We start from the raw sequence: 24,441 nt of genomic DNA, 5'->3' as shown, positions 1-24,441 counted from the left end.
GAAAGCCTCTGGTGGGAGGTCGATGGACAACGTGCTAGAGAGCAAATCGCATTGTGGTTGGACGCCTCATAGAGGGGCCGAGAAGGAAGAGAAAGGGGGTGCGTGGAAAGATGGAGGGGGGTGAGAAATCTTGTCTCGTACGAGGAGGTAGAGGCGGGACTTTGCAAGAGTGACAATCTCGGATGGGCTCTCTGAGAGGGTCACTCTGAGAAGGACTGAGAAGGATAGAGGGAGAATGGAAGAGAAGGGGAGAGGGATACATACGATACAGCGTATAGAGTACGGCGTACAGAGTATCACGGCGTACAATGTACTCGTACAGCGTAATACAGCGTAAATTCAGACAGGTGCCGTCGAATAAGAAAGGGTGGAGAATGACGAACGAATGGGACAGGATGATGCGTATGCGAGATGTGTCAAGATCCCAGCTAGTAGTGGAGTTTTTTGTATGTTTTCGAGGCCGATGAGCATGGGAAAATAGCACCTTGAGGGGCAGGAGACGAGAGGAGGAAGAGGGGAGGGACCCGGAAGGATACGAGTACCGATCTATCAAGTAGCGTCGTAGTAATATTATCTGGCAGGATGGTGGTAGCAGAGAGAATATCGAGATATCGAGTACGGAGTATGAGAGGGGGAGAAGAACAAAGGACAGAAGCGAGACAGAAAGATGGAGTCTGATGAGGGGGATAAGAGATTCCGGGGGGGGGGGGGGGGGGGGGAGCGATAAATAACGAGTATCAGGGATATGAGAACTGGTGGTAGCATCAGTGCTCTTCTTTACTGTGATGGTAGCTAATAGTAGTAATACTACTGTCACTTGCCTACCCGTACTTTACGAGTAGTTTACTGGTGAGCGAGTCGAGTCTCCATCCGTACGTAGCTAGGATTGAGGGGTGCACTGGCAAAAGAAAAAGAAAGATTTTTTTTTTTTGGTGGGCTGATTGATTATGCAAAAACCGATATGGGAAATGCGGGAGTCAGCGGAAGCACAAAATCGATTTTTTTTTTCTTTTCTCTTCTTTTTCAATTTCTTTTGTGGCCTTGTGGGACGAGGGGCACCGCGCTAGCGATGTTAGCAGAGGTAGTATCAGTATGTAAGACTCAAGTACAGTACGTATTATGTGTTCTCGCTCGGTATATTACGTTGTATTGACTTTAGAATGTTCTACAGTATCACTGATACGGAGTTAAAGAAGAAAGAAGAAGAAGAAAAGGCCAAGAAGGGAAAAGAAGGGAAAAAAAAAAAAAAGGGGGGAGTAAAAGAAAAAGAGAGAGAGAGTCATTGTTCTCTTGACGGTATATATGAAGGACGCCAGACTCGGGGGTTTAGAAGAGATTAGGAGCAGCGGGGGTGGGCTGCGATTGTCCGGGGGAATATGCACAAGGCAAGGCAAGAGCGGCCTGTTATCGGGAACGATGTACTAACCCGGCTATCAGTATCAGCCATTCTGACCCGGTCAACCTGTCGCGTGCCCAGGCAAAGAAGAGAACAAACGAAAGAGAAGGGGAAAAAGAGTTGGGAAGGAGCGAATGTGGCGACCACACACGCACACGCGCAAACGCGCACAGAGTTACGGCAGGAACGGACCAGTGGTTGGCTAGCGATAAGGAAGGACCGGTGAGTGTAGCCAAGGGAATAAGAGAATTAGCCTCGATGATGTGATTTGGCTTATTGCTCTTTCCATCACTCTCTGCTCCCTGGGCTATGCCGTAGCGCTCGCCATATCCGCGCTGAATGAGCATCTTCAATGTCCAGCCAGTCCAAGGGTGAGTCGGATAGCAGAACAGTACGACGTCATGTGTAGTTTGCGCCATCCTTGATAATACATACTCCTAGGAAAGGGGGGGGCAGCGCTGTCGGCGTGTGCGCCTGTCCCACTAGATTCACCCCTGGCCCTGTATTACAGAGTTCTTGTGGCGTGTGTGCGTGTGTGTGTGTGTGTGTGTGTGTGAGCTTTCTTTCTTCCTTTCTCGCCAGGCACTATTACGGCATCGCAGCAGGGCATCGCAGCATGAACCGGGGACAGGATATGCATGTTCCGTAGTGTCACGGGAACAGTGGTGTATCAACTAAATTGTCCGTGTTCTTCGTAATACAGGCAGTATTAAGTAATATTAATACTACTCGTATCGATACATGTAGTAAAACTACGGGTATACCATACGTACGAGTACGAGTACAGAAAGATCCTACCCCCAAGTACAGATCAATGCTGTTAACATTACCTCTTGTTGACTGACCACATACATACCGTACACACGCGCGCATACGCATACGCACACAGCCCCATGCGTACCTCTTGCTGGGCTGCTCCGACGCACGACCTTTTTTTCTTTCGGGTTGCTCGGCGCCTTCTGTGAAAATCCGGGGCACCACACATGGATGGACATACGGCACGAGGTTGAAGGGTATAGAGAGGCTAATGTAGTCGGCAATACTAACCGAGCAGTGCACCGTCTCTGCATTCTCCGTCTGCGTCTGCTGTCTGTCACTCTGTCTGTCTGTGACGTTGAATGTCTACCTCGTCAGGGCCGAAGATCGGAGTTGTCGTATCATGTCACGACGGAACGAACCCACGAGACAGGCAGACAGGTGCAGATTATTACAGCGTACGGTGTACAATAAAGAGAGGCGAGAACGGGGGACAAGAATCAATTCCTAGAATTGATGTAAAGAAAAAATTAAAATTAAAAAAATTAAAAAAATTCTTACCTTTTCCCTCTTCTTAATTTCCCAGTAACCATCGTCTGGACCCGAATTCTCTGGGAGCACGTGTTGCTGCTCTACGAGTAGAAGGCGGGCCAGGCGGGGCAGGGCAAGTTTTAGTCATATACGTACAGGCACTCCAATCTACTCGTGGTGGCACCGTTAGAGTCTAGCAGCAGAGAAATGCTTCTTTCCGTGAGAAGAAGATATCAAGGTACACACTTTGATTTTTTTTTTTCTCTTTTTTTTTTCTTCTTTTTTTTTCTCTTATAGAGTAATTCTGTAGTAGAAACCCACTCTGAATTACCTAACAACCAAGTACTGTCGCCCAGTCAGAAAATTTTGCTCATCAATCCATTTCTCATACTCTTTAGTCTTATCATTGTCTCCTGTTCTCTCTTCTTTTCCATCTACAGCTCTCTCCCTCGCTGTGCATGATGGCAGGTCACCTCATCTGTCATCACCACCCAGGCTCTCTATACCGTCCGTCATCCACTCCGTTTCACCTGCACATATGAAATACACCCTGTGATCCTCCACCGCTCTCGAATCATTACCTAATCTGCCCCTCTATTCAGGATGACGACATTCGCATCAGTCAATACACACTCTTCACTCGGAATAATCACTGATACATGCAATGTCAGAGGTACAAGCAGTAGGAAGGCATTCATCAATGCAAGCCGACAGCAACAATAACGAGATGCCAACGCTCTTCCATCGTGGACAGCAATACTGTACCGAATCTTACTAATGCGCATATGCAACCTCGTGTACTCTGGCCCTGCTATTCGTCAAGTGCTAAGCTCTAATATTGACAACCACCCGACATCTGTGATGTACTCTGGGCAAGAACCGGAGTACAGAGTCCATGGCTATGATCCGATCCCCCAACAATCCCATTCCACTCCAAGTACCATTGCTACTATCAGAGTCACAATGGCCTCGGCGAGGGCTTGATCAATGATGAGCCGTAATAAGTGTGTACATACGTACGATTGTGCAGTGCGAGTCTTCCAGCAGAGTCCATCAACTATAAACACCACTGTGAATCCCCCGTGTACCACGTATGTTTTTTTCTTTCTTTTCAGATTCCACTAGCATCGACACTACTAGCACTATTACTTAAGTGATAATTACCGCTTTTTTCTTTCCCCTCTCTTTTTCCTTCTTACTTCTTCCTACGTCGCAATGTTAAGTCGTAGTACTGTATTCGTGGTACTGTACTCGTAGTAATACTGTACTCGTATTACTGTACTCCGTACTCGTAGCATTATTAGCAGCGACCGGGCTTCTCACACACAAACACACACACACACCCCCCGATAAGCCGTCGGCCCTCGGTGCCAATGGCGTGAAGAGCGGCACGGAAAATGGCTATCAATCGGTACAAGAAGTTGATCCTGTATTACTATTATTATTTTTTCAAAAAAAAGTACTGCCAATTCGGGACGCGACCAAAGAAAGAACTAATTACCAGTACGGGTAGTACTACATGTACAGTACCATCACTACACTGAATCCATCCAAGTGGCACGGCCATTTTTTGAATCCCCCTCCTCATGGGTTGAAAGTACGTGCGTGCAACTGCGTAATGCCTGACTGCTACCAATACTGTCCGTATTACTTACTGCAAGCCATTAGGGTCATGACTACATCACACGCACACACCACACTGGAAATCGCATCTCCGCGGACCTCACCACCACCACCGCCGCCGCCTTCCACCTCCGCCAGGTTTCCCATGGAGAGAACACATAACCAAAAACATGCTATTTCCAATAATCACCCGAGAGGACAGACAAGCTCAACAGTTGGGAAGCCTGTCTTCCACCACACACACACACGCACACACACATACACACACACACACATACACTCCCTCCCTCCCTTCTTTGTACGTAACATTTTGGCATGACAGAACAATAGTACCGTTACGAGTAGATGTTACTGCCAATTCCCCCCTCCCCCCTCCTCTTCAATTCTTCCCCTCTTCAGCTTTCAACACTCTCGACTCTCCCTCGGCCACCTCCGGTCTTGACACTAGTCGCGCCCTACCGAGGCGTGGGGGAGGCGAAGGGGAAGGGGGGAGGGACCCGATCCAGATGGGACTCTCTCTCTCTCACTCTCTCAACTTTCAATGTCCGGCTTGATTGCTGAGACAGGCATCTTTACGTATGTTTGCATTCATGCATCCTGTACCTCCACAACTATATGCTACGGATACTATATATCATCTTCGTTACACACAATCACCCCAACATGTCAATATCCGGCATTGTTCAGACTGTCCGTCTATCCCAAGATCGTGTAATCGGTCGAGGAGAAGATGGTGGTACATGATACATCACCGCACATCCGCGTTACACGAGACTATCTGGCATGCTGGTCCAGTCACCCATAGCCGGTGCATTCATATCGTCTGCCGCACCCGCGCCATTCGTCCACGTTCGTTCTGTCCATATGGATCCCGGTCCGTCTGTTTCCGTCCCGGCAGAATGACTGTGTGCGAGGGAGATATCAAAGCCACGCTGAAGGCCGGTGATGTCAGCAGAGTACGGGAAGGAGCAGTGGAGGGAGGTTGAAACAAGTTTATGGGCATCGGAAGGAAAACGACGATAGAGAGAGAGAGAGAGAGAGAGAGGATGAAAAGGAGGAGAAGGAGACAAAGGCATACCCAATCCATGGCAGGCTCTGGTCCAAACCACGACGCATCAGGGTCAAACGTCCCATCCTCACCACCCCCAATATCCGATTGTATGCCCCCAAAGGCCATGGCACCGAGCGGTGCAGCAGAATGAGACATGGAAAAGGTCGCATCGAAGAAGCCGGATGGATCTGTGCCACAGAGAGCTTCGTCAGTCTCGGGGTATTCTTCATTCTTCCTCGAGAAACGGCATATACATCAATTCTGGGAGGAAGACTTCACCATTCAAACTCATCGACGACACGCGGCCGTGCAACGCAGCCTCGAACGAGCCCTCCGACCTGTCCTGTACGCCACTCAGGGTAGCGGTATCGATGTTGTTCCTGGACCTGACGCTGCCGCCCGTGGTGGCGGCAGCACCACGGGCGGCAGCATCCGCGTCTATCGGCGAGGTCTGTGCCGGCCGATCAACCGGACATCCCAGCCTGGACAAGATCAGGGCCAGCGTGTCGGCCGTCCTGCGCACCTCGCTCGTCGTCCCGGCCAGGTCATCCCACACCTTGTAGGACGTGTAGATCAGACCCTTCAGGTGCTCCCTCGTAGGTGGCGTGGACAGCGACGACGACGACGACGACGACAGAGATGAAGACCTCGCAGGGTCCACCCACACCACCTTGCTGTCCGGGTTGTCGTAGTGCTCCGATTGTATGATGTAGTACACCACCATGGCGGCGAGGAGGTAGTCGTGGACGGACAGCGAGGACACGAACCACCTGTGGCCCGAGAGGCTGCGGCCCGGCCGCGAGAGCTCCCATATCAGGCTCTGGGCGTTGAGGAGTGACACGGCGGCGTCGAGGCACTGCTGTCGCGAGTAGTCGTGCAGCCTCCTGGGCGAGGGTCCCATGTCGGCCAGGTACCGCCTGTGCAGCACGCACCGGCTCTTGTTGTACAGGGCCGATATGCCGAAGCGCTGCATGACCAGCGCCGGGTGGTCGCCTATGCTCTCCTCCGTCGAGCGGACCATCATCAGCGGCGGCACCTTGGCCCACTCGCGCTGCAGCTCCGCGTCCAGCCGCATCACCTCGCCGTACTCGGGCGACCTGAGCGCGTGCGCCTGCCGCGATATCTGCCCGAATACGGCCATGATGCCGCGCTTTAGGGCCGCGTACGTCACCGGCGTCCAGTCCGACATGGGCCGCGACGCCGGCAAGGTGCCGGTGTTCTCGTCAAAATCGTCGTCCTGCAGGTTGCGCGGGAGCTGCGCGTCCGAGTCGATCATGGTGGCCATGCCCGGGAGCCCGACGTGGAACGACACCAGCGTCTCCAGAATGACGGCCTGGTTCCACAGCCGTCGGCGCATCTCCCCTTCGAAGGGCGATATGCCCGCCAGCTTATCCGGGTCACGGTGCAGGCCCAACTTGAGCATTAGGCGAAGGCACAACCCCGACAGGACATAAGACGACATCTGCGTCGCGCGGTTCAGGTGCAGGTGGGAGCCCAGGTAGAGTACCATCGCCGGGAGCGTCGTCTGGTCTGGCTGCATGTATTTCCCCGCAATGAGAGCCCACCCCGCGCAGATGCGGTAGTGCCTCACCCGGTCCGCCGGCGGGATGGCCGAGTCCTGCTCGATCTCGGCAGGCGCCTGGTACTGACTGTAGTAGACGCCCATCGAGAGTATCATGAACACCTGCGATATCCAGTGTAGTGTTGCGCTATCGGGGTTTTGGCAGAAGCGAGCGTACTTTGCTCATGTAATTAGAGTCAGTATCCCATCACACCAGACCAATGCGTCTTCTATCGCTGCCATCTTACCATCCGCGAAAACTGCCCCTTGTGTACAGTGCCTTTGATATCATAGTCAGCCACCTGCTTACGACGATTGGTGGGTCGACAGGACGTACACTGCGATGGACTCAGACACTCGAAATATCTCGACACGAGCCGGGCCATCACGTTCTTCTCGGGAAGCTGGGAGATGAGATCCTCGCGCGTCACCGTAGACGAGGAGCCAAGCTCGGACATCAGCAGGTCCGGCTCCTCGAGGTGGCTGAACGGTGGTGAATCGCTGTCGTCTTCGTCTTCCGAGTTATCAAAGTATGCCTTGAGATCTTGGATCTACAATCATCAGTCACCAGAGTCAGTATCGTATATATATCTCTCTCCCTCTCTCCCTCTCTCCCTCCCTTGTGATCCGGGAGTCCCCAGAAGGCTCCACTGGGATGGAGGAAGGCACCCACATCGTCAAGCATAGCCATGCAATGCGTCTCGCCAATATAAGAGGTCACCTCATTCTGTCCCCGGATGACCTGTCCCTGCAACTTCTTCGCTCCTCCTCTCCATCCTCCTATGGACTTTCCAACCCCCCCGTTCGTCTGTCCCGATGGTCTATTGAGTTTCCCATCCTCATCCATCATCTCCCGCACTACACCCTCGAGATGCTTCAGTCGCGTAGACATGTTCTTGGGCGTCGGCCGCGGCCGCGACCGCTTCTTCTCCGGTCGGGGAGCGTACTCGCATAGATCCTGTCTCTCCTTGCGGGAGCACTGCCTGCATGGTTGTTGGCGGTCGCATCTGAGCTTCGACGTGCGGCATGGGGCGCATGAGAGGAGGATTCTGCTACGCTTCTGTCGTCGCTGATGGGCCCCGCTTCTGTCGCCCCCGTTGATATGTGAGGAGACTTCGCCCGGGCCGGGGCCTGTGTCCATGGTAGGTGTATTTTACGATACCTGCGTGTTTGGTGAGGGCACGGACGGGTGATGATATAAGAATGTTAAGTTTGTGTATGTGTTGGAAGACGCATATTTGTCATGTGGCGAGATTGGATGTTGGACTGTCAGCACGAAGGGTGGCATGTGGGAATGCTGTGTGAGCAACGGTTATCATGGACTGGACGAGTATTACAGCCGGGGTTGCAAATCCGCGTAGTGACGGTATCAAGATACTTGTTATTGCCATTTCCCAGGTATTCTGGCTTTCTTACTTCCTTTGATTATCTTTCTCTCCTCTCTCTCTCTCTCTCATACGTCTTGCAATTCATTCCGTATCAACCACTGCTACTAGGTATGTACAATAGCATCCCAAGTAGGTACGAGTACGACATCCTCTTGCCTGGCAACATTTCCTGACAAGACAACTAGTACAGCACACGACAAAGGGCATTTCGCACCGGTGGTTTGATGCCAATACGTATGGTATCTTGAGATGAATGAAGACCCCTCTCAAGCGATATAGTTGGCCCAGAACACCGCACCGCCAAGAACAACAGCACCTACAGCCCACGGCGTCGCAACCTTCAGTCCATCGATAGCAGTGTGCATAAGCTTGACCTTGATCTTTGCCTTGAGAACGGCCGCCTCATTGACCCAGGGAAAGTCAACGTCGGGAACAGGCTTGTCCAGGAACGCGCAGAGACGCGGCCAGCCCTCCCCAACTCTATACTCGAGCAGATTATCGGGCGGCACGGCGTCGCGCAGCTCCCGGTGGTGGCGCTCATACGTGGCGCTCAGGTTGTGCCGGGCGCCGTCGACGTCGCTCGCGCGGAAGAGGCCCAGGGTGACCTTGCGCATGGCAACGACAGCCACGGACCCGATCAGGGGGGCAAAGATCCAAGTGACAGTGGAGATGAGCGGGTTCCACAGCCCGCGGAGGACGGTGTCGTCTACGCTCCGCGCCCAGGCGTCGTAGTCGCGGATGGGCAGGACAACCTTGGCCTTCGGGTACGCGCGCACCATGAGCGCACCAAAGGCGCCAGCCATGTCGGTCGACGCCTCGCAGGGTCCGTACAGCTCCTCCCACTGGTCGTGCGTGAGGGGCGGGCCGCCGTTGTAGCTGGGAAGGCAGGGGAAGGAGGCGTCGGCGGCTCGGTTGAAAAAGTGGTGATCGTCCAGCTTGTCCATGATGTCCACGCCGTGGTACACGTCCTTGTATCCCAGGATGCGGAGGGCCTCGGCAAGGGAGGCTGACCCCGTACGAGGGAGACCCATGACGAGCACCTTCATCTCGCGTTGGGGGCGGTCGTTTTCCTTTTCCGTGGCGGACATTTCTGCTGCTGTTGCTGCTCATAGAAAGTATGCGGTTCGTATGGCGTTTTTCCCGCCTTGCTTTTTGCTAGAATTGCTCCCATGGTGGCTGGAAGCTGCGACTATCGGAGCCCTGCCCAGCCAGGCTCTGGCAAGCACTAGCGTAAGACATTCCACAACACTTCAAGCAGGTTAGGAGTGATTCCGAGCATCTTGAAAACGCAGTGTTTCGCCATACCTCTCGGGACGCATCCTTATATACCTTGCTCGAGGTACTGATGCATATCAATTTCCATTCAAATCTGCTAGAAACTGTACCTAACACTCACTATCGTAGAGCGAGAGAATCAGTGGCAGTCGATTTCTCCATAGCATGCAGATCAATGAGAGGTGTAACCTAGCATGGCATGCTTCGGTGAATCTAGCACTGTCATGCAGTCTGACCGTACTGACGTTCTTTTTGTGCAGTCCAGAGAGACTGCACTTGGATAGTAGAGTAGCAGTAAAGCATGTCGATGCATGTCGGTTGATGATGTAAAGGTTCCGAAACTTGGATGAGCACAGCATCACAGCTGTCCCGTACTGCGAGTATCGATATTCAGTAGCTAAGGGGGGCCCGGACGGCCATCAACTGCCCCGCCAGGGCCCTGTACACTGCAGCTCAGATCCCTACGCGGGCAGGTATGAGTTACTAACCCGTACAGCGCCAGTGGACGTTATAGCGCCCTTGGACATCAGCGGGACAACGTTACGGCCTGTGGCTCCCCGTCAGAGCAATTGAGACCACCACCCCCACCAACCTAATCACTGCCTTTCCATCCATCCAGCGTTTGATCAAGTGGGGGCCGGACCTCAAACCTCTTACCGAGTAAACATCGACTCACCTCTCCCATAAACTACGAGAGTATACGGCATACACACAAGAGGGAACATCATATAAAAATTGGAAATTAAAGAGGGCAAGTCTCACCAGGGAGAACTATTTTTTTTTCTCTTTCACCCTCCATTTCCTCGTCTACTCTTCATCTGCACACTCTCCCAACCCCGCTCCTATAATGTCTGACAAGCCCGACAATGATCTCGATCAGGACGGCGTGAGTACCATTTGCCACATCACCTCGTTCATATTCATCAACACCCGTCCCCGCGCGCACATGAGCATGATGCACTCCCTGGCAAACAGAACCACTGCTGACACGACGAGGTAAAGCCCGAAGATGCCCGTCCCGATGTCGCCGCCGCCGTCGACGAGCTCCTGAACACCCTGTCGACCAAGTTTGCCAGCATCTCGTCCGAGATGGCTGCCAAGAGTGAGTTACATATATCACGGCTCTGATTGCACCACCCTCTAATATCTACAATTAGTGGACGAAATGTCAAAGCGTATTGACCGTCTCGAGGCCGAGTTGACGGAAAACAAGGCCCAGGACGGGGGCTCAACCAAGCCGTAACACTCTTTTCTTGTACTACGACTACTATAGGACACAACATGCACAAAATACAATGACGGCGGGATCATGCAGGGAGGGGCAGGCAATCGCTAGATAAACATGATGGCTTCACCGATAATGACAAAAAAACTTGATTATTCTTTATTTTCTGGTCGATCCTACAAAACGTGATTCTGAATTTCCATCGGGTTCCCAAAGGCATTGAGAGAGTTCATTTGCACTGCATCCAATCTTTCGAAGGAAGGCCTTCTTCTGCCACTTGCTCGTTTGTTTGTTCATTCCTGCTTTTGCTTTGCCTCACTGCTTCAAAGCTCATCCTTGACCTCACCGGAGAGCTTGGCGACGACCTTGCGCAGCACGTTGGTCTTGCTCTGGAGCTCGTCGCGCTTGGTGGGAACCAGCCCACCCTTGGACAGGATGCCCTCGAGACGAGCCAGCTCCTTGGAGGCGTAGTCGTCCTTCTGGCTGAGCTTGTCGAATACACGCACGTAGTACTCGGCGTACGTGTGCTGGGCTGTGTCCTTGAGCTTCTCGGCCTCCTCCTTGGCCTCTTTGATGAGCTCGCCGGCCGTCGAGGCGGTAGTCAGCTTGCCGACGACGGCATCGAGGGTGGCGACGGTGCCGGCAACGGCGTCGAGGCCACCACCGGCGACGCGGTGGGTGCCGGCCTTGTCGTTGACAAACTTGACAATGTCCTTCTCGCTGCGGCCGCTGTTGAAGTCGACGGCCTCCTTGCTGCCAGCGGGGAAGAACTTGATGGTGGGGTATCCGCTCACGCCGTACGCCTTGGCGGTGGCCTTGCCGGTGGGAGCATCGGCGTCGACCTTGGCGATGACAATGTTGGCGTCGTTGGCGAAGTCGGTGGCCACAGTCTCCCAGATGGGGGCAAGGCTCTTGCAATCTGCGAGGGGGGGGGTTGTTCTGTGTCAGCTACGGTACTGAACCGCCACTCGCTCAATACGTAGGCTGAGCAGAGGCATTATAGGGGCAGAAGGGAAAGAGAAGAACATACGTCCACACCAAGGAGCAGTAAAGGCAACCAGGACGTTCTTGTCACCGCCGACAACAGAGTCAAATGAGCTGTCATCGAGCATCTGCACGTCGCTGGGCATCTCGAGCTTCTTCTTGGGCTTGGCGTCGGTCTGGGTCGTGATGAAGGTGGTCAGGCTGTCAATGTCGCGGCCGGAGCTGTATTCGATAGGCTTGTCGCTCGTGCCGTCAAAGAACTTGATGGTAGGGAAGCCCTGGATGCCGAACCTCTTGCCAAGCGACTTCTCGGCGTCGGCGTCAACCTTTGCGATCTGCACCTTGTCCTTGGCGTGCTCGAAGGAAGTGGCTAGCTCCTCGTACACGGGAGCCAGCTTCTTGCAATGCCCGCACCATGGGGCGAAGAACTCGACCAGAGTCGGCTTTCCGGACTTGAGAACCACCTTGTCAAAGTTGGAGGGAGTAAGGTCGATGACGGCCGAGCCGGCGGCAACCGTGGCGGCCAGGGCGCCAAATACAAATGTCTTGATAAGCATTGTGGTTATGAAGAACAGCAGACAAAAACTCGACTTTTACAAGAGTTTATAGAGACGGAATAATTAAAAGGAAGAAGGGGTTCCAATTATATTCCTTTGAAAGTTACCGTAACTTCCCAAGGTTGCTTCTTAAAAAAACCCAGAGCTTTAACCCAGAAGAAGACAGCTTGTATCAAGTCAGCGGGGGGGAGGTCACAGTTACTAGTTACAGAGGTACATACAAGACGAGCTTACAGAGCAACAGCCCCCTACTTGGCATTGTAGGCTCTAGTAGTCATACCCCACCAAGCTCAGTGCTGTAGCCTGACGAGTATTATAATGTATTGCCAGGGGAGTCCGCCCCGATTGTAAGCACGTGACGATAGGCTCCACGTCACTGGGCGGCAGCAAAAAATATGAGTCACGTGAAGAAAACCCTCCAATTCGGATTGGCGGGCCACCAATCGGGCCCTTTGAGAAATTCACACAAAATTTCCCATTATCCTGATCCCATCGCGAATATCATCCACCCCCCACGACTTTCCGCCAAACGAACCGACCGATCACACAGCTCTTCGGAACGACAACCGCAATCATGTCTCACGAGAGCGTCTGGAACTCGCGCCCGCGCACCTACGGCAAGGGCTCGCGCGGCTGGTACGATTTTCCTGTTTTCTACTACCCTTCTGCCTTCCCTCGGATGCGATCCTAAACCTAGGGCCGGGGTGGTGATTGCTGCGAGGCGAAAGAGATAGAATGAAGACCACCACCTCTGGCCTAGCATGTCTTTTCTCCCTTGCCAGCGCCATCACCCGGCCTTTGTTGCTTCGTCCCGTGAATCATGCAAAAGCAGTCAACACACAACGTCCAAATGCTGACAACTTCTGTTCTATAGCCGCGTCTGCAAGCACAAGGCCGGTCTCATTCGCAAGTACGACCTCAACCTCTGCCGTCAGTGCTTCCGCGAGAAGGCCAAGGATGTCGGCTTCACCAAGGTATGTAATATATACACCTTTCTTCTCTCAACAACCTACTACACTCCCAGAGCTTATAGGAAACTGACCCAACCAACCTACTGCAGTTCCGATAAACGTATCGATCCCCACAACCTGACGGCTCCTTTGTTATTTCTTGAGAGGAAAAATTGGAATTTTATGAACGAGAGGGCATAAAAAAAGACGATGGTTCTGACCCAGCGGAAGAAGAGTGTGCTGTAGCCTCGTGACAGAAAAGAGGGAAACAAAAGAAACCAAACCAAACCAAACCAAAAAAAAATAATCAACAAGATTTTTTTCACAAAAAAAAATACTCGTCACTGGGATTAATCACACACAACAAATCAAACCCTTCTCTCGCATGGGCAGGCCGGTTTTTTCTATTGGAACCGGAGTTTTACAAAACAAAAGGCTTTTTTTTTGCTTGGTTTTTTTTTATTTTTCCTTGACGCACACACACACACACACGATATGGAAAAGAGCTCGCGTCTTGACGAATGGATCTCTCATCTTGTGAGGACGAAAAATTCACCCATTTACACTGGAATGCTGCTATACGACAAGAAAATAAAAGAGAGTCCCCTTGTTTCCCCCGCCTTTTCCTCCGCCTTTTCCTCTAACCAATCTCTGGCGAAATTAGCGTGGACGTCGACTACTACTACTACATGTCTGTGTGTGAGACGAGTGCGTTCTGTCTGATGTTTTCTTGCCTGTCAGTTGCCCTGTGCTTGACGGCCTGTGTAATATTTTGATCCCGGTGCAATATTCTATATTGTTGGGAGCCTATCATGTAAAGCCCGATTCACGGGCATTGATTTATTCTCCATACCTAATGGCCTGCCCAAGATTCCGTACCCTACCTCTCTACCTGGATCGGACCCAATACGTATTATTGGCACAGCTTTACATGAGCGATACTACCTTCACCCTAATGAGACTTGGTAAGAGTAAATGACCGTGCATGCTTGAGCTGGAGAAAAGATTGTGTAATGGTAAATGTTACAGCAGGAGAGTTGTCATTGTACATATCATACATGGGTTTCTTCTTTTTATAATCTAAATCGTACACCGCCATCCCTTTTTTTCGTTACAATTGAGCAGCTCTTCTTTCCAGAGATTTCCTCATTCCATTCTCTTCTGCCTAGAAAAGAAGAGAGCATTTATTTCATGACACGGGTGCAGAGACCAGTGGCGACAGTGCGGCCACCCTCGCGGATGTTGAAGCGCTGGCCAACCTCGATGGCGTTGGGGTGCATGAGGGTAGCGACCATCTCGACGTTGTCACCGGGCATGACCATGCGGTTGGAGGCATCCTCGGTGCCCTCGGGCCAGGTGAGGTCGACGGACTCGTCAGCGGTACGGAGGTACAGCTGGGGGCGGTAGTGCTGGTGGAAGCCAGAGTGGCGGCCACCCTCCTCCTTGGTGAGGACGTAGAGCGAGGCGAGGAACTGGGTGTGGGACTTGACGCTGCCGGGCTTGCAGACGACCATGCCGCGGCGGATGTCCTCACGGCGGATACCACGGAGCAGGAGACCGGAGTTGTCACCGGCCTGAGACTGGTCGCACGACTTCTTAAAGGTCTCGATATCGGTGACCTTGGTCCTGATGGGGGTCTGGCCCTTGCCGACAATCTCGACCTCCTCCTCGCGCTTGAGGGTACCGCGCTCGACGCGGCCGGAGACGACGGTGCCACGGCCGGAGATGGAGAAGACGTCCTCGACGGCCATGAGGAAGGGCTGGTCCATGTCACGTTCGGGTGTGGGGATCCACTCGTCGACGGCGGCGAGGAGCTCGTCAATCTTCTGGCTGCCGATCTCGGGCTTCTGGTTGTTGAGGGACATCAGGGCCGATCCCATGATGACGGGCGTCTCGTCACCCTCGAAGCCGTACGTGTTGAGGAGCTCACGCATCTCCATCTCGACGAGCTCCAGCATCTCCGGGTCCTCGACGGCGTCGACCTTGTTGACGAAGACGACGATCTTCTGAACGCCGACCTGGCGGGCGAGCAGCAGGTGCTCACGGGTCTGGGGCATCTGACCATCCGAGGCAGCCACGACAATGATGGCACCGTCCATGTTGGCAGCACCGGTAATCATGTTCTTGATGTAATCGGCGTGGCCGGGGCAGTCAACGTGAGAGTAGTGGCGGTTCTCGGTGGAGTACTCGATGTGGGCCGTCGAGATGGTGATACCACGGGCACGCTCCTCGGGAGCCTTGTCAATGGCGCCGTAATCGAGGAAGTTGGCGAGGCCCTTCTCAGCCTGACGCTTGGTGATGGCGGCAGACAGGGTGGTCTAGAGATATTCGTAATTTTGCAAGTCAGACCAGCCCATTCTACCACCCCTTTCTTTATATGCGCGCAATATCGCCGTCAAATATGAGCAGCACCGGGGAGAACTCACCTTTCCGTGGTCAACGTGACCAATGGTACCGATGTTCACGTGAGGCTTGGAACGCTCAAAAGTGGCGTATGTGCGGTAGACGTGGGTGAAGCCGGCGGTAGACTGGCTCCTGAGCGCAGACTGAAGGGGGTTGGCGTAGCCAGTCCTGAGACCGTGGCGCGCGGTCCGCAGGAACGGCGCAAGAGTCTTGAAAGCAGTCGACATTGTGTTCGTGATGGTCTTCAGAGGAGTAAAATTACAAACATGAATTAAAAAGAATAAGAAGGAGAGGGTGGGGAAAAAAGGAATAGAACACAAAAAAGGGACGTCGGTCGGCGATGGGAAGAGAGAGAGAGGGAGGAGGGAGAGAAAAGGTAATGAGCTCTGAATTTTTTTAGAGCTTCTCCTACTGGCGGTCCATGGGGCCTAGGGGAATCCACTCGGGAGGACGAGGAAGGAGAAGGTCAAGGGAAGTCACGTGGGCACGCGCCACGTTAGGGGTTGGCGTTTTTGCATCGCCAACACACTAGATGTCGAGCAGTGCCAGTTGATACCCGTGCAGTAGTGCTAGCATTACTTGCAGTATTACTTGTAGTATCGGTTACGATATGAGTATGTGTATCCATTCAAACGATATGTGGCAAGTCCTTTCGATATGAACTTTTTTTGGGGTCCAAATCAATGAAGTGCTGTTGCGTCGTCGTCGTCGTCGTCGTAGTATACACCATGAACCAGAGGCCACATATTATAACCAAACTATCAAACTAAGGCGATCAAAGATCGAAAAGCATCTGAGGTACATGGCAACTCAAGCAGCCCACAAGAATGCATGGCAAGGATCATCATCATTATTGATTATTATTACTACATTCATTTATAACAGCAGATGCCTTCCCCCCCCATTCGTTACAGTATAGGAAAAACCCTAGCCCACGACTTGGTCGCCTCATTGTCCAACCGTGTCAAGCAAATACCTCGACTACGCGTCCACGAAGACGTAAAGCATGTAAAGCATGACCCAATGACCTTTGGTATATTCCTTTTTCTTCCCGCTTCACTCCCTCGGTACATGAGCACTTTAAGTCCCGTGACACACACACGCATGCCCCTTTAATCCTCCAAAAGGTCGGCAATGTCCTTGTCATCGTCCTCTTCCTGTTTCCTCCTCTCCTCAGCCTCCATGAGCTGCTTGAGCATGAGCCTCTGCCTGGTCCTAGCCTTGGAGCCCCAGTCGGCAGAGGTAGCCTGAGCATCCTCATTGTCGAGATCGTCGAGCTCGTCACCGGGGGCCTTGGCTCCACGCAGCTCGTTGGGCGAGATCTTGGCGACCTTTTCCTTGGCATCCTGCTTCTCCATCTCGTCGAGCTGGCGCCTCCCGAGCCACCTCATGATCTGGGTGCGGAACAGCATGTAGCCTCCGGCGATGATGACGAGACGCAGCCACTCCTTGGGACCCATGTCTTCAAAGGCGGACTGTAGGTTATTGCTGAACCGCTGGCCATACTTGAGGAACTGGACGGTAGCCTTGCCAAAATCGTTCAGATGAGCCGCGTCAGCCTGCGCTGTTTCTGTTGCTGCGTCCATTTTGTGTGTAGAGATGAGAGGGTAAGGTAGATGAAAGGTGAGTAGGCGAATGTGATGTATCCCTTGCGATGGTTGCTGCTTTCAGAGGGGTATATGTGTCTTCTTCAGTTAACTCAAGTCGTCGAGATAAACGGGAAAGAGAGGAGTAAAGAAGCGGAAACAGCCCGGTGATAGAGGAGGGTAAGGGTCGTGAGAGTGGATGAGTGAATTTACGCTGAGGGATACACCTTGATGAAGAACAAGTGAGATTTGATGTTCGGGCTAAGCGGCAAAGTCGGCTTGGGTAGGACGCGAACGAGGTTTTTCGGCTAGACGTTGGTTGACGCACCTGGACGCTATCAGCTGGTGTGGTCAGAAAAGTGTCACGTGATGGTTTGTGTAATATATACTCGTCTCGTATATACACATATACGAGTCCGGAGTAAACCGGAGGTCTCAGCCGTCTATATCCAGTACTACCACGGAGTAGCACCCTGGACTTTGAAGACGACGACGCAGCTTTACGCCATCGGATTGAACTCACGCGCCACAGCCTTTGTTCGGATGAAGAAAGCTGACCCTGCCTAGATTTCGTATATGAACAGCCTTTTTCTTTTTTGGACTGATTACGAATAAGAATGTATCAATCTTTTAACAACGGCAGAAGAGAGGCTACTGGTAGCACTAAGCTGTTACCTTGGTGACACGGCCACTTGATCGATAAGAAATTAGAGCCTGTACAAAACCACCTGGAAACCACCTGGAGCATCCATCGTCAACAAAAAAACTTACCCTGAATCCTGGGTTGACGTGGCACTCGCGTCAGAACGATAGCATCATAGTCATGAAGGGTAACGACGACAAGAATCAAAGCTTGGGAAGGGTATGGGAGGGTGGGAGGGTAATTTGTGAGCAGTGTAGAATTATCATCCAGAAACCCAAGTCATATTGAACTGCTCGTCAATTCGAGAAGACTCCTTAACGTTAGGCGAATAGGTACGTACATGTAAACCACCATCATGAAACCACCATCATACTCTATAAACTTCGATATGATATGGACGCTATCATACATGTTCCCGTCGTATTATAACTCGACTCCGTGGCAACGTCGTCATTGTCGAAACACTGTATAGATTACAGATTACAAACAGTCTAGTAGTGAAGCGCTCGTATCCCAATTCATGCGCCTCCCATACGCAAAGAATCATTGCATACTCGGATGCTACTGCGCCGCTTCGTTCATGCACCGCAACGACACTATTGCCGTATTTTCATTAGCCTAACAATAATGCCCGGCAATAACAATGGACCAATTGCCTTGATTGAGGCATGCAGCAACGCACACACGAAAAAAAAAAGGGTGGGGGACCCTATCCTGGCAACCTAGAATCACGTACCAAAGGTGGAGAGCCTCCCCCCCCCCCCCCCCCCCCCCCCCCCCCCCCCCCCCCCCCCCCCCCCCTTCCTCTCTCCTCGGGGGGAAGAGGCCGACAAGGATGGACAGGCCTGAAGAGAGGCGGGGCATAAGCCGCATTGGATTGCAGGTCAACAGGCCGCCCGAAAACTTGGCCAACAACCCTTCTGCATCTGTCCTTGCACTCTTCAAGAGGTTGGTTGAAAAAGAAAGCAAGGTTGACGGCGTATTCAATCATTGACTTCTCCTTCACCTTGATGCCCATGCTCAGCAATTGTCACTGTCTGCCCATCAAAACTGCCACACACACACACACACACACCCCAGCCCTTATCGCGGGGCCCCTCCTTGTTGATCGGCAACAATAAACAAGAGCCCAATTCTTGTTTGCTGCCCTGCTGCAGCCTGCCGCCTCTGCTCACCGGCTCAAATTCCGGTGTCTTTTCGTTCCACCATCTTCCATAACGACCGAAAAAGAGACATTCTCTAGCAACCTCTCAATTCTCCTCCCACACCACTCCCTTTCTTTCCCCAGCAGCTACGTCAAGGACAACATTCGCTGCTGGGTCCCACCAGAAGGATATTACGCTCTTACCATGCTGGAGTGTCGCCCAATCCCACTCTGACCAGCATCATGAGCCAACCTGTTGACATCCATACCATCCTCGAGAAAGGTTATTTTTCAACCTCTGGGGGCAAGATGTGAGTCCTCTCCCTTTTCACCCTCTCCCTCTCGACTCTCGACTCTCGACTCTAGGCCCGTCCCCCATCGTGCCTGTCTTCATATTGACCCTTTGTGCGCACCCGCGTTCCTCAGCAGCCCCCCCCCCACTCGACTGCCGTCATCGCCGCCGTCGCCGACACCGCCGTCGCCCCCGAAACACACCACCCTCCTGCGAGACCGCGTGCACGTACCGGCCATAGAGCCGAGGGTGCCACGATTCCGACCGCCCCCACCAACGGTAGAGGATGAGGGTGAGTCGCTAGAGAGGGAGTTTCGTGGTGCTGCCATCTACGACGATGCTACCCCGGACGACCACGTCCGCGAGAGGGGCGAGGTCAACCAGTGCCCCGTGCTCGTTGAGGTGCACGAGCACAACCCCGAGCGACGCTTCGTCCTCCTCTCGAATTCATCCGACAGTACCACCACCACCGCCGCCGCCGCCGCCGCTACTACCCCTTCGCGACCGGGCAGCACTGGCGTCAAGAAGAAGACTGATGGGGCAACTACCCCTACCCGGTCGGAACGACCAAGTGCGCCATCGTCCAAGCTGTCACCGACGGCGGGCGGGGATACTGAACAACCACCCCCGCTCGAACGAAAGCGAAGCAGACAAGACCTGCCATCCCTCGACACGGATATGCGCCAGCCTCCCGTCCCGGAGCACCATCGTACCCAATCTGCTGCGGGGCCCAGGCCCACCAGCTTCTCCGCGAGGCCGTCGGTACCCGTGCACGATGAGATGCCATCCCCCGACGTGACAAGTAATGGTCTACCGAGCAGGAGGGAAAAGGCCTACTACAGTGCCGACCCGTATCCGATATCTGACAGCCGACGACTCGCAACGCAGAGAAGCTACTCGAACCTAGTTGACGATCGCCACCGTGACAGGCCCCAACGCCAGGAGAGCATGACTCCAGCCCCCGGCGGCCGGTCCGAGTCGACGCCAGACCCGCGGAAACTGCGAAGGCGTGTCTCAAACGACCAGATGAGCGACGCTAGCTACGCCGAGGAATCGGCCGCTGCGCGGGCCAGCAGACGGGAGAACCCCTATTACCGGCGGGAGGCTGTCCCAGCAGCAACGGCGTCGTCAAAGCCAATGGGACCCAGGCCGCGCAAGGAGAGTATGTACGAGGAGCCGGTACTCCAGCCTCGTACGACGACAACACGCCGTCGGGACGACTCTGCCTCGATCCACCAAGACACTCTCCCCCCGATCCCTGCGCCGGTCCCCGTCCCCATTGTGGAAAGAGAAAAGGGCCTCAAGGTCGAGGCCAAGACACGCTCGCGACGCTCTTCCGTCTCCAGGTCTACACCGCCGCCGCCGCCAACGTCAGCACTTCCGAGAGAGGCAACGCCTGTCATTCCACGTCCTAACTCCACGTTTCCAATCAGCAGTGACGAGCATCACCTGTACTCTGCCGGTGTACCTACCGGCCGAGCCGGGCGGTCGCCAGTGCTCCCAACGCAGACGCTGTATTCCAAGTCGAGTCCGGAATTGGTGCCTGGGTCACCAGCACCCAGGAGCCCTGAATCGGTAAAGACGACGATACCCCCCGGGTCTCCCTCCAAGACGGGCAACTGGCCACCCAAGTTTGATCCTGAGCGGGACCACGCACCCGTGGAGCAGGATGTCGGCTACTACAGACGCTTCTCAGAGGGCAGGGACACGAACGGGATCCCGGTACTGCCGGATTGCCAGCGCAGGGAACCTGTGGCAGGAAAGATGGACTGGCTCACTCTCCCGCGCAGCGACATGAACATCTGTCCAGACTGCTACCGGGGGGTATTCGAAAACACCGAATTCCGCACGCACTTCCAGCCTATGCTACGGCCGGCCGACAGACCGATAGCTTGCGACTTCGGGTCGACGCCGTGGTACCGCATCGCGTGGCTGTTGAGCCTCAAGAACGATCACCCGGATCTACGACTTCTGCAGCAGGTGGACAGCACGGCGAACAAGTGGCGCGGCAGCCAGCCGTGCCCCGGGCCCAGGCCGACGTCCCGTGGCTGGCTGACCATCTGGGACCCGTACACCCGGCGACCCATTCCCAACTTCACCGTCTGTTACGAGTGCGCAGCCATGGTGGAGGTCCTGCTCCCCAACCTGGAGGGCATCTTCGCGCCCCTGGACCCCCGACAGGAGCCCCTGACGAGCGTGTGCGCCCTGCACTTCAAGCCGCAGCGCAAGCGTTTCGCCCTCTACTTTGACGCGCTCGAGACGACAGCGGACCGGGCAGCCTGGTACGGCGAACCGCCCGACATAGAGGCGCTGGCGGCCAAGATTGACCGGCTCAGCGCCGTGGACGAGTGCCGCGAGGGCAAGCGGATCCCCGACACGCACTGGTACACGATGCAGTTCCTGCCCGAGTTCACAGTCTGCGCTGACTGCTTCGACGCCGTGGTCCGCCCCCGCCTGGCCACTGACACGGTCGCCCGCAACTTCTTCAAGAACCCGCAGTGGGTGGCCAGCGCGGCCTGCCAACTCTACTCGGAGAGGATGAGGGAAGTCTTTGCCAAGGCGTGCCGTAGAAACGACCCCAAGTATCTCCAGTCCAAGGTCCATGAGAGGCGCATGATCGAGGCGGATATTAACGAACAGCTCGCCAAGTTGGATAGGATACGTCATGAAGATCCTAGGGCTGACCAGCAGTTTGAGACGTTGATACACGACTGGAAGAAGTGGGAGTGATGATGTTTTGGTGCTTTGTTTTTGCAAAATTCCTTCTTATATTTTTTTTATGAACGTGTTGATGAATCTTTTATGATTATTATTATTATAGATACCTGGGTACATTATTAGTAGGACTAGTAGTAGTAGTGAAGTTCAGGGGGGGGATATGGAGCAATTGAATATACTATTTCGCTTATACAGATAGTTTTGCTAGGATTACCCATCGTTACAGTGCATGCGTATCGACGTGTAAAACGGCGTTGAATGACTGGCGGTGAGAATGGGAATGTGTAAATACAACAAACATCCTACACTGTATGTTCGTACTGTAAGGTTTTACAAATCACGTGAAGCGATTCGAGGGCTTTTTTTTCCCCAGTGGGGTCACGCACACCCACTAAACCAAGCTTAGGGTCTCCGCCCACCACTAAAAAAAAAAAAAAAAGAGAGAACTGAAATTTCTCTCTGGGTGGGAAAACTTACCGTGGTTGTTGTGTGTGTGCCTTGTTCAACTAACCTTGCAGCATCTTCATTTCACGACCAGGTACGACGACCAACGCCATCCCCCTTCTCCCCCGTCGCGGACGATTGCTGCAGCAGCACGCAGAAAGACATCTAGATACTGACAATCGTCAACAAACAGCACAATGTCGCGTCCTACCGTCTCCATCATCGGCAAGGATGGTGCTCCCACTGGGGCCACCCACCCCATGCCCGCCGTCTTCTCGAGCCCCATCCGCCCGGACATTGTCCAGCAGGTTCACACCGGCATTGCGAAGAACAAGCGTCAGCCTTACTCCGTGAGCGAGAAGGCCGGTCACCAGACCTCTGCCGAGTCCTGGGGTACTGGTCGTGCCGTCGCCCGTATCCCCCGTGTCTCCGGTGGTGGTACTCACCGCGCCGGTCAGGCTGCCTTCGGTAACATGTGCCGCTCTGGACGCATGTTCGCTCCTACTAAGATCTGGCGCCGCTGGCACGTCAAGGTTAGCCAGGGACAGAGGTGAGTTTTTCACACACACACACACACATATATATATCTATATATAATATATATATATGTATACACATCCCCCATCGTTACCAACGAAAACACCCCACCGAAAAAAAAAAGAAAAAAGAGAGGGGATGAAAAAAAAAAAAGAAGACGAAGAAATGCTAACAATTACGTTAAAGGCGCTACGCCACCTGCTCTGCTCTGGCTGCCTCTGCTGCTCCTCCTCTGCTGATGGCCCGCGGCCACCAGGTCATGACCCTTGCCGAGGTTCCCCTCGTCGTCGACTCGGCCATCCTCGAGTCCGGTGCCGCCACCAAGACCGCTGGCTCCCTGGCCCTGCTCAAGGCCGTCGGTGCCGGACCCGACATCGAGAAGGTCAAGAACTCCAAGAAGATCCGCGCCGGCAAGGGCAAGCTCCGTGGCCGCCGCCACCGCCAGCGCCGCGGACCCCTGGTCATCTACGACGGCAACGTCGACGGCAAGGACCTCGTCCGCGGGTTCCGCAACATCCCCGGTGTCGAGACCTGCCCGGTCACGGCCCTCAACCTCCTCCAGCTCGCGCCCGGCGGCCACCTCGGCCGCTTCATCGTCTGGACCTCGGCCGCCTTCAAGGCCCTCGACGAGATCTACGGCTCCACCACCGAGCCCTCGGCCTTCAAGCGCGACTTCCTCCTTCCCTCGAACGTCATGTCCCAGTCTGACCTGGCCCGCCTCATCAACTCGTCCGAGATCCAGAGCTCCCTCAACGCCCCCAAGGGCGACGCCTTCACCCGCCGCTCCGCCGTCCAGAAGAAGAACCCCCTCCGCAACAAGCAGGTCATGCTCCGTCTCAACCCCTACGCCTCTGTCTTTGCTCAGGAGTCCCAGAAGAGCCAGGAGTAAATATTGGGGGCTTGACTGTTTTCTTCCCAATGGTTTACTAACTGCTCTTCTCTTTCTTTGCGTGGAGAAGGTATTTTGTTAATCTCCCCATCTCTTGTCCGTGCTGGGTGTGCAGTGGACAGGAACCAAAATTCAAATAAAAAGAAACCTTTTTGCCTTTTCTACTTCTAAGGGGTATAGATCAATGATCGATGCATGTGTGTACCGCTTGGAACTTGAGGGAGGCCTGGTATCGAAATGACTTTGCATGGCGTTACTACTGGCTTTCCGGGGAAATTAGGCGCACCCCGATTCTGACAAGAACTTGACGAGTACTTATTTTCTTCTTCAAAAGAAGAAGAAGATGAATGAGAAATTCCATTTGTTCAATGAGTTCCATGATTCTTTAGAAGTCTCTGTCTGAACTATGAGCCAGTACTTGCCGAGTACATGATATGTATAAAGTACCAAGTAATATCAAAAGCGTAGCGACATTTGTATTGGTGAAA

General features: G+C 53.7%; 10 protein-coding genes across 10 annotated transcripts; 4 read left to right on the top strand and 6 right to left on the bottom strand.

Moving 5' to 3' along the window:
* Window positions 1-5,070: 5,070 nt before the first annotated feature.
* GMORB2_4613 (uncharacterized protein) lies at window positions 5,071-5,513 on the bottom strand (the record flags this gene model as incomplete). The annotated part of the gene is made up of 2 exons (XM_035466587.1): window positions 5,071-5,238; window positions 5,385-5,513. 2 exons carry the CDS (start codon window positions 5,511-5,513, stop codon window positions 5,071-5,073), a joined length of 297 nt encoding a protein of 98 aa, XP_035318356.1.
* Window positions 5,514-5,583: 70 nt separating this feature from the next.
* Window positions 5,584-8,059, bottom strand: GMORB2_4612 (Fungal trans; the record flags this gene model as incomplete). Its single annotated transcript, XM_035466586.1, has 3 exons — window positions 5,584-7,100; window positions 7,256-7,462; window positions 7,588-8,059. The coding sequence occupies 3 exons, from the start codon at window positions 8,057-8,059 to the stop codon at window positions 5,584-5,586; spliced, it is 2,196 nt and encodes a 731-aa protein (XP_035318355.1).
* Window positions 8,060-8,572: 513 nt separating this feature from the next.
* On the bottom strand, window positions 8,573-9,394 carry GMORB2_4611 (uncharacterized protein; the record flags this gene model as incomplete). Its single annotated transcript, XM_035466585.1, has 1 exon — window positions 8,573-9,394. One exon carries the CDS (start codon window positions 9,392-9,394, stop codon window positions 8,573-8,575), a length of 822 nt encoding a protein of 273 aa, XP_035318354.1.
* A 1,034-nt stretch (window positions 9,395-10,428) lies between these two features.
* On the top strand, window positions 10,429-10,824 carry GMORB2_4610 (uncharacterized protein; the record flags this gene model as incomplete). The annotated part of the gene is made up of 3 exons (XM_035466584.1): window positions 10,429-10,467; window positions 10,584-10,683; window positions 10,739-10,824. 3 exons carry the CDS (start codon window positions 10,429-10,431, stop codon window positions 10,822-10,824), a joined length of 225 nt encoding a protein of 74 aa, XP_035318353.1.
* A 305-nt stretch (window positions 10,825-11,129) lies between these two features.
* Window positions 11,130-12,347, bottom strand: GMORB2_4609 (protein disulfide-isomerase A6; the record flags this gene model as incomplete). Its single annotated transcript, XM_035466583.1, has 2 exons — window positions 11,130-11,725; window positions 11,837-12,347. 2 exons carry the CDS (start codon window positions 12,345-12,347, stop codon window positions 11,130-11,132), a joined length of 1,107 nt encoding a protein of 368 aa, XP_035318352.1.
* A 574-nt stretch (window positions 12,348-12,921) lies between these two features.
* GMORB2_4608 (small subunit ribosomal protein S29e) lies at window positions 12,922-13,380 on the top strand (the record flags this gene model as incomplete). Its single annotated transcript, XM_035466582.1, has 3 exons — window positions 12,922-12,983; window positions 13,222-13,321; window positions 13,372-13,380. The coding sequence occupies 3 exons, from the start codon at window positions 12,922-12,924 to the stop codon at window positions 13,378-13,380; spliced, it is 171 nt and encodes a 56-aa protein (XP_035318351.1).
* Window positions 13,381-14,481: 1,101 nt separating this feature from the next.
* Window positions 14,482-15,927, bottom strand: GMORB2_4607 (elongation factor Tu; the record flags this gene model as incomplete). Its single annotated transcript, XM_035466581.1, has 2 exons — window positions 14,482-15,615; window positions 15,724-15,927. 2 exons carry the CDS (start codon window positions 15,925-15,927, stop codon window positions 14,482-14,484), a joined length of 1,338 nt encoding a protein of 445 aa, XP_035318350.1.
* Window positions 15,928-16,812: 885 nt separating this feature from the next.
* On the bottom strand, window positions 16,813-17,286 carry GMORB2_4606 (Protein trafficking PGA2; the record flags this gene model as incomplete). The annotated part of the gene is made up of 1 exon (XM_035466580.1): window positions 16,813-17,286. The coding sequence occupies one exon, from the start codon at window positions 17,284-17,286 to the stop codon at window positions 16,813-16,815; it is 474 nt and encodes a 157-aa protein (XP_035318349.1).
* A 2,030-nt stretch (window positions 17,287-19,316) lies between these two features.
* On the top strand, window positions 19,317-22,095 carry GMORB2_4605 (Conserved hypothetical, protein; the record flags this gene model as incomplete). The annotated part of the gene is made up of 3 exons (XM_035466579.1): window positions 19,317-19,384; window positions 19,500-20,735; window positions 20,799-22,095. 3 exons carry the CDS (start codon window positions 19,317-19,319, stop codon window positions 22,093-22,095), a joined length of 2,601 nt encoding a protein of 866 aa, XP_035318348.1.
* A 629-nt stretch (window positions 22,096-22,724) lies between these two features.
* On the top strand, window positions 22,725-23,953 carry GMORB2_4604 (large subunit ribosomal protein L4e; the record flags this gene model as incomplete). Its single annotated transcript, XM_035466578.1, has 2 exons — window positions 22,725-23,002; window positions 23,251-23,953. The coding sequence occupies 2 exons, from the start codon at window positions 22,725-22,727 to the stop codon at window positions 23,951-23,953; spliced, it is 981 nt and encodes a 326-aa protein (XP_035318347.1).
* Between the last annotated feature and the right edge of the window lie 488 nt (window positions 23,954-24,441).

This window comes from Geosmithia morbida (assembly GCF_012550715.1).
Source record: "Geosmithia morbida isolate 1262 chromosome Unknown scaffold_21, whole genome shotgun sequence".
Taxonomy (NCBI): domain Eukaryota; kingdom Fungi; phylum Ascomycota; class Sordariomycetes; order Hypocreales; family Bionectriaceae; genus Geosmithia; species Geosmithia morbida.
Note: the sequence above shows the minus strand (reverse complement) of the source record. Positions and strands in the feature narration are given on the sequence as shown.